This window comes from Lepidochelys olivacea, assembly GCF_965140295.1.
Source record: "Lepidochelys olivacea isolate rLepOli2 genome assembly, chromosome: 23".
Classification (NCBI taxonomy): Eukaryota; Metazoa; Chordata; order Testudines; family Cheloniidae; genus Lepidochelys; species Lepidochelys olivacea.
The window spans coordinates 14,010,592-14,021,731 of NC_140433.1; the positions used below are offsets into that span (position 1 = coordinate 14,010,592).

At 67.5% G+C, this 11,140-nt stretch overlaps 1 protein-coding gene across 1 annotated transcript; it reads left to right on the plus strand.

Annotated features, from left to right (window-relative positions):
- The first annotated feature begins 1,325 nt into the window (after positions 1-1,325).
- Positions 1,326-9,684, plus strand: LOC311511553 (metabotropic glutamate receptor 6-like). The gene is made up of 9 exons (XM_084612235.1): positions 1,326-2,028; positions 3,046-3,262; positions 4,185-4,320; positions 4,395-4,549; positions 4,893-5,033; positions 5,977-6,177; positions 6,300-6,439; positions 7,004-7,939; positions 8,691-9,684. The coding sequence occupies exons 1-9, from the start codon at positions 1,552-1,554 to the stop codon at positions 8,922-8,924; spliced, it is 2,637 nt and encodes an 878-aa protein (XP_084468361.1). The 5' UTR covers positions 1,326-1,551; the 3' UTR covers positions 8,925-9,684.
- The last annotated feature ends 1,456 nt before the right edge of the window (positions 9,685-11,140 follow it).

An 11,140-nucleotide genomic window follows, 5' to 3' on the forward strand; every position in this document is an offset into this window, starting at 1 on the left:
AACGGGCACAGGGGGCAGGGGTGGGAAAGAACAAAGGGGGAAGGCAGATCAATCAATGGATGGACAGTGGGAGAGTGAAATGGGGATAAACTCACCCCACAGTAGCCGGGCGTGTGAGCGGGGAGGGATGGAGGGGTGCATGGATGGATGGTGGGTGTGAAGATGGTTGAAGAGAGTGAATGGATGGATGGATGGATGGATGGATGGATGGAGAAAGGGAGGGATACACAGATGGCGGGTATAAGGATGGATGGTGTGCTGGGATGGATGGATGGATGGAAGGATGGGGTGTCAGGATGGAAGGATGGGGTGTCAGGATGGATGGATGGAGGAAAGGAAGGATGGATGGATGGGGTGTCGGGATGGATGAATGGAGGGAGGGGTACACGAGCGGCTGGTGGCAGGTTGGATGGATGGACGGGTGGAGGGACTGAGGGTGGGTGTGAGGATGGATGGAGGGAGGGAGGGAGGGAGGGAGGGAAGGAGGGATGGGGTGTCGGGATGGATGGATGGAGGAAGGGAGGGAGGGATACATGGGTGGCGGGTGGCAGGATGGATGGATGGATAGATGGATGGACAGGCGGAGGGACTGAGAGTGGGTGTGAGGATGGATGGATGGAGGGAGGAAGGGATACAAGGATGGCTGGTGGATGGATGGATGGAGTGTTGGGATGGATGGATGAAAGGATGGATGGATGGTTGGGGTGTCAGGATGTATGGATGGAAGGAGGAAGGGAGGGAGGGACACAAGGATGGCTGGTATAAGGATGGATGCCTGGAGGGGCGGAGGGACAGAAGATAGGTGGGTGGGTGGGTGGATGGATGGGGTGTCGGGATGGATGGATGGAGGAAGAGAGGGAAGGATACATGGGTGGCGGGTGGCAGGATGGATGGATGGATAAATGGATGGACGGGCAGAGGGACTGAGGGTGGGTGTGAGGATGGAGGGAGGGAGGGAGGGAGGAAGGGATACAAGGATGGCTGGTAGATGGATGGATGGATGGATGGATGGATGGATGGATGGATGGGGTGTTAGGATGTATGGATGGAAGGAGGAAGGGAGGGAGGGATACAAGGATGGCTGGTATAAGGATGGATGGCTGGAGGGGCGGAGGGACAGAAGGTGGGTGGGTGGGTGGATGGATGGGGTGTCGGGATGGATGGATGGAGGAATGGAGGGAAGGATACATGGATGGATGGATGGATGGATGGAGGTGCGGGGGGACAGATGGTGAGTGGGTGGATGGATGGACAGATGGTAGGGTGGGTATGAGGATCGATAGCTACACTCCAAGCCAGGCCAACTGCCCCTCCTCATGGCCTCCCTCTCTCCAGGGCCATGGCGGGGAGGGTCTCGCTCTGGCCAGTGGTCGGGAGTAACCGGGGTCAGCACTGGCCACCTGCCAGGGGACCCGGACCAACAAGGTGTCCTAGGGACGGTGCCCAAGTGAACCAGCTCCTGGCCCCCAGGCCCATCCAGACGGTGGCTTGCCCCATTTCCCCACCCTCCTTCCCGCTGCAGGCCGTGAAGCGCTCGGGGCCAGCCCAACCATGGGGCAGCTGTGGCCCCCCCTCCTCCTGCTGCTGCTGTGGGGCTGGGGGGCAGGGGCCGAGCAGGGCACGCAGCCCTTCTCCATCCGGATTGAGGGGGACGTGACGCTGGGGGGGCTGTTCCCGGTGCACGCCCGGGGCCCGGCCGGGGTGCCGTGCGGTGAGGTGAAGAAGGAGAAGGGGATCCACCGCATGGAGGCCATGCTCTACGCCCTGGACCAGATCAACGCCGACCCCCAGCTGCTCCCCAACCTCACCCTGGGCGCCCGCATCCTGGACACCTGCTCCCGGGACACCTACGCCCTGGAGCAGTCGCTGACCTTCGTCCAGGCCCTGATCCAGAAGGACACGTCGGACGTGCGCTGCACCGACGGCCGGCCCCCCCTCTTCACCCGGCCCGAGCGGGTCGTGGCCGTGGTTGGCGCCTCTGCCAGCTCCGTCTCCATCATGGTGGCCAACGTCCTGCGGCTCTTTGCCGTGAGTGGCCGGGGTGGGGGGCTGGGGGGGGCGTCTCCTGAAAGTGGGGGGATGGATGGTGGGCCCTGTCCCTGGGGGGGGGTGTCTCCTAGACATGGGGAGATGGATAAAATCAGACTGATATCCCCAGATATACCCCAGTCGCAGTGGGTCTCCCCGGCTCTGGGAGGGGAGTGGGGTCCAGTGGTTAGAGCAGGGGGGCTGGGAGCCAGGACTCCTGGGTTCTCTCCCGAGCTCTGGGAGGGGAGTGGGGTCCAGTGGTTAGAGCAGGGGGGCTGGGAGCCAGGACTCCTGGGTTCTCCCCGGCTCTGGGATGCCCCACATGGTATTAGCCGGTTTCTCTCTCTCCCTCCCTCCAGCTGTTGGTCCCGTCCCCCCTGCCCCACAGTGCTCCAATCCATCAACAGCCTGGCTAACGATGCTGGGGGGGGGGCAGTGCTGGGGGAAGGTTACACATCCAAGAGCCACAGAAGCGGGTCCCCCCCCACCCCAACTAGGCCACTGTTACCCACAATTCCTTGCAGCTCCGGCTTCCCAATCCCTGGGCAGTTTTGAGGGGTTCAGGGGCCAGGCAATGAGCCTTCCCCCGGCTTCTCCCCGACCCCACAGCACATGGGGTGGGGGGGAAGTGAGGGACTGCCCTAGCCCCACACCCAGAGAAGGGCTCGGCCCCACCAGCAGGGGCGACAGGGCCCCCGCCCCGGCTCATTCTCATTTCTCTCAACCCCGCTTAGCTCCGCGAGGCATCAGCTCTGGCGCTGGGACTCCTGGGTTCTCTCTCCGGCGCCGGGAGGGGAGTGGGGTCTAGTGGGTAGAGAGGGCAGGGGCTGAGAGCCAGGACGCCTGAGTTCTCTCCCAGCGCTGCCACCAGTCTCCTTCCGCCCTGGCTGACGGGTCCCCGCTGACGAGTCCGGAAGCTCCTGGGTGCAGGGATTTTCTGGGCTGCCCCCGGGTCTGAGCAGGGGCCAGGTGCCCCCTTGGCACCCCCTGTCAGTCTCCTGCCCTTCTGCCCCCCAGATCCCGCAGATCAGCTACGCCTCCACCGCCCCCGAGCTCAGCGACAACAACCGCTACGACTATTTCTCCCGGGTGGTGCCGCCGGACTCGTACCAGGCCCAGGCCATGCTGGACGTGGTGAAGGCGCTTGGCTGGAACTACGTCTCCACGCTGGCCTCCGAGGGCAACTACGGTGAAAGTGGGGTGGAGGCCTTCGTCCAGATCTCCCGCGAGGCCGGTGAGGGGCTGCGGGGCGGGAGTGAGGGGCACCGGCTGAGGGGGGGGGGCAGGGCCGGGCTAGCTGGGGGCTGCGGGGCGGGAGTGAGGGGCACCGGCAGGGCTGGGGGGGGCAGGGCTAGCCGGGGGCTGCGGGGCGGGAGTGAGGGGCACCGGCAGGGCTGGGGGGGCAGGGCCGGGCTAGCTGGGGGCTGCGGGGCGGGAGTGAGGGGCACCGGCAGGGCTGGGGGAGGCAGGGCCGGGCGTGAGGGGCACCAGCTGTGGGGGGGGCAGGGCCAGGCTAACCAGGGGCTGCGGGGCGGGAGTGAGGGGCACCGGCAGGGCTGGGGGGGTGGGGGCCCAGGGCCGGGCTAGCCGGGGGCTGCGGGGCGGGAGTGAGGGGCACCAGCTGTGGGGGGGGCAGGGCCAGGCTAACCAGGGGCTGCGGGGCGGGAGTGAGGGGCACCGGCAGGGCTGGGGGGGTGGGGGCCCAGGGCCGGGCTAGCTGGGGGCTGCGGGGCGGGAGTGAGGGGCACCAGCAGGGCTGGGGGGGGCAGGGCCAGGCTAACCAGGGGCTGCGGGGCGGGAGTGAGGGGCACCGGCAGGGCTGGGGGGGGCAGGGCTAGCCGGGGGCTGCGGGGCGGGAGTGAGGGGCACCGGCAGGGCTGGGGGGGGCAGGGCCGGGCTAGCTGGGGGCTGCGGGGCGGGAGTGAGGGGCACCGGCAGGGCTGGGGGAGGCAGGGCCGGGCTAGCCGGGGGCTGCAGGGCGGGAGTGAGGGGCACCAGCTGCGGGGGGGGCAGGGCCACACTAGCCGGGGGCTGCGGGGCGGGAGTGAGGGGCACCAGCAGGGCTGGGGGGGGCAGGGCCAGGCTAACCAGGGGCTGCGGGGCGGGAGTGAGGGGCTCCACTCCCCGTGACGGGGGCTCCCTGTCGCCCCCCCCAGGCGGCGTCTGCATCGCCCAGTCCATGAAGATCCCGCGGGAGCCCAGGGCCGGCGAGTTCGACAAGCTGATCAAGCGGCTGATGGAGACGCCCAACGCCCGCGGGATCATCATCTTCGCCAACGAGGACGACATCAAGTGAGTTTGGGGCTCCCCCCGGGCCCGTCTCCCCGGGAATTCAGGACTCACCTGCTCGCTGTCGCCCCCTGCAGGCGGGTGCTGGAGGCCGCACGTCGCGCCAACCTGACGGGGCATTTCCTGTGGGTTGGCTCGGACAGCTGGGGCTCCAAGATCTCGCCCATCCTGCGGCAGGAGGAAGTGGCCGAAGGAGCCGTCACCATTCTGCCCAAACGGGCGTCCATCGACGGTAACGGGCCCCCCACCGAACCCCCCGCAGCACCGTGCCCCCCAGACCGCCACCGAACCCCCCGCAGCACCGTGCCCCCCAGTCTCCCAACCAAACCCCCCACTCCCCACTGCACCCCCCACCGCCCCGCTCCCCACAGCACCGTGCCCCCCAGCCCCCTACCAGACCCCCTGCTGCCAGCAGCGTGGCGCCCCCCAGTGCCTGACCCTGACTGCCAGGGCAGAGCGCCCCATGTCCAGCTCCCTGACCCACAGCGCCTGGCCCGGCCTGCCAGGGGACAGCGCCCCCTACTGAGCACCCTGCCCCACGGCGCCCCCTGCTGACCCCCGTCTCCCCACGGCAGGCTTCGATCAGTATTTCACCTCGCGCTCCCTGGAGAACAATCGCCGCAATATCTGGTTCGCCGAGTTCTGGGAGGACGATTTCAAATGTAAACTCACCCGCCCGGGGACGCAGCCGGAGGAGGCCGCTCGGAAATGCACCGGTACCGGGGGCTGGGCTTGGGGGGCTGATCTCTCAGGGATGGACGAGGTTGGGGGTTCGGGGGGTGGCAATCCCGCGGCGGGGAAGGAGACACTGGCCCCCTGGTGCCCCCGCTCCAGCTAATCCCCTGCATGGGGTGTGATCAGCCCACTCAAGGCTCATTCCCCGGCTCTTAGGGGTGTCCAGGGGGTTGGGGGCTGATCCCACCACGGTGGGCGGATGATGCCCGGACACCCCAAATCTCAGCTATCTGCCCGCTGAGAATGAGATGGGGATCGGGGCCGGTGCTCCCTAGAGGGGACAGGCCCCATGCTCCATTCCCCACCCCCCTGAGCCCGTCTCTGCCCAGGTGAGGAGCCAGGCCCTGGGCCCTTTTCCCCGCCCCCTTTGCCCAGGTGAGGAGCCGGGCCCCAGACCCTGTTCCCCGCCCCCCCGAGCCCCTCTCTGTCCAGGCGAGGAGCCGGGCCCCGGGCCCCATTCCCCACGCCCCTGAGCCCCTCTGTGCCCAGGCGAGGAGCCGGGCCCCGGGCCCCATTCCCCACCCCCCTGAGCCCCTCTGTGCCCAGGCGAGGAGCCGGGCCCCGGGCCCCGTTCCCCGCCCCCCTGAGCCCCTCTGTGCCCAGGCGAGGAGCCGGGCCCCGGGCCCCGCCCCCCTGAGCCCCTCTGTGCCCAGGCGAGGAGCCGGGCCCCGGGCCCCGTTCCCCGCCCCCCTGAGCCCCTCTGTGCCCAGGCGAGGAGCCGGGCCCCGGGCCCCGCCCCCCTGAGCCCCTCTGTGCCCAGGCGAGGAGCCGGGCCCCGGGCCCCGTTCCCCGCCCCCCTGAGCCCCTCTGTGCCCAGGCGAGGAGCCGGGCCCCGGGCCCCGCCCCCCTGAGCCCCTCTGTGCCCAGGCGAGGAGCCGGGCCCCGGGCCCCGTTCCCCGCCCCCCTGAGCCCCTCTGTGCCCAGGCGAGGAGCGCATCGGGCGGGACTCCACCTACGAGCAGGAGGGGAAGGTGCAGTTCGTGATCGACGCCGTCTACACCATGGCCCACGCCCTGCACAGCATGCACCTGGACCTGTGCCCCGGCGCCCCCGGGCTCTGCGAGCGCATGGACCCCGTGGACGGGCACACCCTGCTGCATTACATCCGCGGGGTCAGCTTCAACGGTGAGGGAGGAGGGGCACTGGCTGGGGGGAGCCCAGGGCTGGGCCAACAGGGGGCTGCAGGTCCGGAGTGAGGGGCACCGGCCGAGCTGCATCCAGCCCCCCCCCTTGTTCACGCCCCCCAGGCAGCGCCGGGACCCCCGTCATGTTCAACGAGAACGGAGATGCCCCCGGGCGCTATGACATCTTCCAGTACCAGCTCACCAACACCACGGCGCCCGGGTACAAAGCCATCGGGCAATGGACCGAATACCTGCGCCTGAATGTGAGTGCAAGGGGGCCTGGGGCGTGCGCATGTGTTCCCCAGCCACCCCGCCCCAGAGGTGGCTGCATCTCAGCCCTGGGCATAGCATGCCTATGCCGCATTATGTGCGGCTGTTCCCCAGCCGCCCCGCCCCAGAGGTGGCTGCATCTCAGCCCTGGGCGAGCCGTCCCCCTGTGGCGTCATGGGTGGCTATTCCTCTACGGCCCTGCCCTGGGGTGGGTGGCATCTCAGCAGCGAGGGATTCGTCCCAGGGCAAAGTTATGTGCAGCTGTTCCCCAGCTGACCCCCCCCAGAACTGGCTGCATCTCAGCCCTGGGCAAGCTGACTCTATGCAGCGTTATGTGCTGCTATTCCCCAACTACCCCACCCCAGAGGTGGCTGCGTGTGAGTCCTGGGCATAGCATGCCTATGCCGCGTTATGTGTAGCTGTTCCCCAGCTGCCCCACCCCAGAGGTGGCTGCATCTCAGCAGCAGGCAAGCCATCCCAGGGCGGCGTCATGTCTGGCCGTTCCCCAGCACCCCCCACCCCAGAGCCAGCTGCCTGCCCGCGCTCTCCCTTGGCAGATCGAGGAGATGCAGTGGTCCGGGGGCCAGCAGGACATCCCCTCGTCCGTCTGCAGCCTGCCCTGCGGGCCGGGCGAGCGGAAGAAGATGGTGAAGGGCGTGCCCTGCTGCTGGCACTGCGAGCTCTGCGACGGGTACCAGTACCAGCTGGACGAGTTCACCTGCGAGACCTGCCCCTTCGACATGCGCCCCAGCCCCAACCGCACGGCCTGCCGGCCCACGCCCATCGTCAAGCTGGAGTGGAGCTCGCCCTGGGCTGTGCTGCCCGTCTGCCTGGCCATGGGCGGCATCCTGGGCACCACCTTCGTGGTGGTCACCTTCGTGCGCCACAACGACACGCCCATCGTCCGGGCCTCGGGGCGGGAGCTGAGTTACGTGCTGCTGACCGGCATCTTCCTCATCTACGCCATCACCTTCCTGATGATTGCCGAGCCGGGCGTGGTGGTGTGTGCCGCCCGGCGCCTCTTCCTGGGGCTGGGCATGGCCCTCAGCTACTCGGCCCTGCTCACCAAGACCAACCGCATCTACCGCATCTTCGAGCAGGGCAAGAAGTCGGTGACGCCGCCCCGGTTCATCAGCCCCACCTCGCAGCTGGCCATCACCTTCAGCCTGAGCGCCGTGCAGCTGGTGGGGGCCCTGGCCTGGCTGGGGGCCCTGCCGCCCCACAGCGTCATCGACTACGAGGAGCAGCGGGTGCCCAACCCCGAGGCGGCCCGGGGGGTGCTCAAGTGCGACATGTCCGACCTGTCGCTCATCTGCTGCCTGGGCTACAGCCTGGTGCTCATGGTCACCTGCACCGTCTACGCCGTCAAGGCCCGCGGCGTGCCCGAGACCTTCAACGAGGCCAAGCCCATCGGCTTCACCATGTACACCACCTGCATCGTCTGGCTGGCCTTCGTGCCCATCTTCTTCGGCACCGCCCAGTCCGCCGAGAAGGTCCGTGGGCCGGAGGACCCAGGAGGCCGGGGAGCCGAGGGGCTGGCGTTGGAGAGAGGGAGGGGGACCCAGGAGTCCGGGAGAGTGGAGGGAGCCCAGGGGCTGGCGTTGGCGGGGGGGGGGGGACCCAGGAGTCCTGGAGAGTGGAGGGAGCCCAGGGGCTGGAGGAGGAGAGAGGGAGGGGGACCCAGGAGTCCGGGAGAGTAGAGGGAGCCCAGGGGCTGGAGGAGGAGAGAGGGAGGGGGACCCAGGAGTCCGGGAGAGTGGAGGGAGCCCAGGGGCTGGCGTTGGAGAGAGGGAGGGGGACCCAGGAGTCCGGGAGAGTGGAGGGAGCCCAGGGGCTGGAGGAGGAGAGAGGGAGGGGAGGGGACCCAGGAGTCTGGGGAGCCCAGGAGCTGGAGTTTGGGGGGGGACCTAGGAGTCCAGGGAGAAAGGGTGGGGGGGATGAAGGGTTATAGTTTTTGAGAGGGGAGGGGACCCAGGAGTCCGGGGGAAAGGCAGGGGAGAGCCCAGGGACTGGAATTTTAGACAGAAGGGAGGGAACCCAGGAGTCCGGGACGATGAGGGTGTGGAGAGGAGCCCATGGGTGAGGCTTTGAGAAAGGGAAGAAAATAAGGGTCAAGTATGAAAGAAAGGAGAGAGGGATCGAGAGATAGGAACCCAGGCGTCCTGGCTCCCAGCGCCGCCCCCCGCTGGAGGGGACGAGCCCTGCGCCAGCCGCCCTGAGCGCCCCGTTCTCTGCCCCCCGCAGATCTACATCCAGACGCTGACGCTGACGGTGTCCATGAGCCTCAGTGCCTCAGTTTCCCTGGGGATGCTCTACGTGCCCAAGGTCTACGTCATCATCTTCCACCCCGAGCAGAACGTGGCCAAGCGCAAGCGGAGCTTCAAGGCGGCGGCCACGGCCCTCAGCGCCTCCACCCGCCTCTCGCAGAAGGGCGGCGGGCGCCAGAACGGGGCGGACGCGGCCCCAGCGGGCAAATAGCGATCGCCTCCCGCCCACGCGGCCACAGCCAGGGAGAGAACCCAGGAGTCCTGGCTCCCAGCCCCCTCTTCTCTGACCACTAGAGCCCACTTCCCTCCCAGAGCCGGGGAAAGAACCCAGGAGTCCTGGCTCCCAGCCCCCCTTGCTCTAACCACTAGACCCCACTTCCCTCCCAGAGCCGGGGAGAGAACCCAGGAGTCCTGGCTCCCAGCCCCCTCTTCTCTGACCACTAGAGCCCACTTCCTTCCCAGAGCCAGGGAGAGAACCCAGGAGTCCTGGCTCCCAGCCCCCTCTTCTCTGACCACTAGAGCCCACTTCCTTCCCAGAGCCAGGGAGAGAACCCAGGAGTCCTGGCTCACAGCCCCCCTGCTCTAACCACCAGACCCCACTTCCCTCCCAGAGCCAGGGAGAGAACCCAGGAGTCCTGGCTCCCAGCCACCTCCCCTTTGTGCAGCATGGCTGTGGCTCCCAGAGGAGCGGTCAGTCGTGCTGCTCGTGCGACGGGTGCAGGGGGGCTCAGGCCGGCATGTGCCAAGCGTGCAATGAGCCCACCCCGGCTCCAGCCAGCGCTCCCAGATCACTCCCAGTGCAGGCCTCGGAGCGTGCGAGGGGGCCAGTTGGGGCAACCGGACCTCATCCATTGTGGGGCAAGCGTGCAAAGGCTCAGATGTGCGCACGTGGGTCGTGAGGTTTGTGCAAAAAACGTGCAAGGGTGGATGGTATCAGAGGCACAAAAATGGAGTGTGACCGAATGGTTAGAGTGAGGGGGATGGGAGCCAGGACTCCTGGGTTCTCCCCAGCTCCGGGAGGGGGGGGGGGAGACTAGGAGCCAGGATTCCTGGGTTCTCTCCCCAGGTCTGTCTCCCTCCCCGCCCCCGCCCGGGCCCACGCCCCCTCCCAGGGAAGCTATGAATAGAACAGGCCTCCCGCCAATCTTCCTGCCCTTGGGGAGCAGAAGCAGCCCTGCCCCCCCCCAGCGAACCTGCCCCCCCACTTCCCTCCCAGAGCTGGGGAGAGAACCCAGGAGTCCTGGCTCCCAGCCCCCCTGCTCTGACCACCAGACCCCACTTCCCCTCCCAGAGCCGGGGAGAGAACCCAGGAGTCCTGGCTCCCAGCCCCCCTGCTCTGACCACCAGACCCCACTTCCCCTCCCAGAGCCAGGGAGAGAACCCAGGAGTCCTGGCTCCCAGCCCCCCTGCTCTGACCACCAGACCCCACTTCCCCTCCCAGAGCCGGGGAGAGAACCCAGGAGTCCTGGCTCCCAGCCCCCCTGCTCTGACCACCAGACCCCACTTCCCCTCCCAGAGCCGGGGAGAGAACCCAGGGGTCCTGGCTCCTGCCAGCCCCCCATCCACTCTAATCACTAGACCCCACTCCCTTCCCACAACCGGGAAGCGAACCCAGGCATCCGGGTCCTGGCTGGCTTCCGAGTGACTCTAACGCTCTTCGTTCACATTGCCAGGGCCCCCCATGCTGAGGAATGTGGGATACCTGGAGCCGACCCCCAGACCAACATGAACCGAGGGGGGGGGCGGAAGAGGCATGGGGGGGCTGGACGGGGGAGGGGGCAGGACGGGGGAGGGGGCAGGAGCAGAATAAACCTGTGTTTTTTACAGTGCTGCCTTGATTTATTTACAGAGGCTGGGAGCTAGGACTCCTGGGTTCTCTCCCACACCCCCCCGGCTAACGAGTCGGGCTGGTCCATTACAGGAACAGGCCAGGACCCCAAGGTTCCTCAGCTGTGGCTGGTCCCCCCAGTCTTCTCCCCATGGGGTTTATGCCTCCCATCGCTCGCTTCCTTCCCCCGCTCGCTTCTTCCTCATCCCTTCTCCTCCCATCGCTCGCTTCCTTCCCCCGCTCGCTTCTTCCTCATCCCTTCTCCTCCCATCGCTCGCTTCCTTCCGAGAACTCCCGCTCGCTTCCTCCTCATCCCTTCTCCTCCCATCGCTCGCTTCCGAGAACTCCCGCTCGCTTCCTCCTCATCCCTTCTCCTCCCATCGCTCGCTTCTTCCTCATCCCTTCTCCTCCCATCGCTCGCTTCCTTCCCCCGCTCGCTTCTTCCTCATCCCTTCTCCTCCCATCGCTCGCTTCCTTCTGAGAACTCCCGCTCACTTCCTCCTCATCCCTTCTCCTCCCATCGCTCGCTTCTTCCTCATCCCTTCTCCTCCCATCGCTCGCTTCCTTCCCCCACTCACTTCTTCCTCATGCCTTCTCCT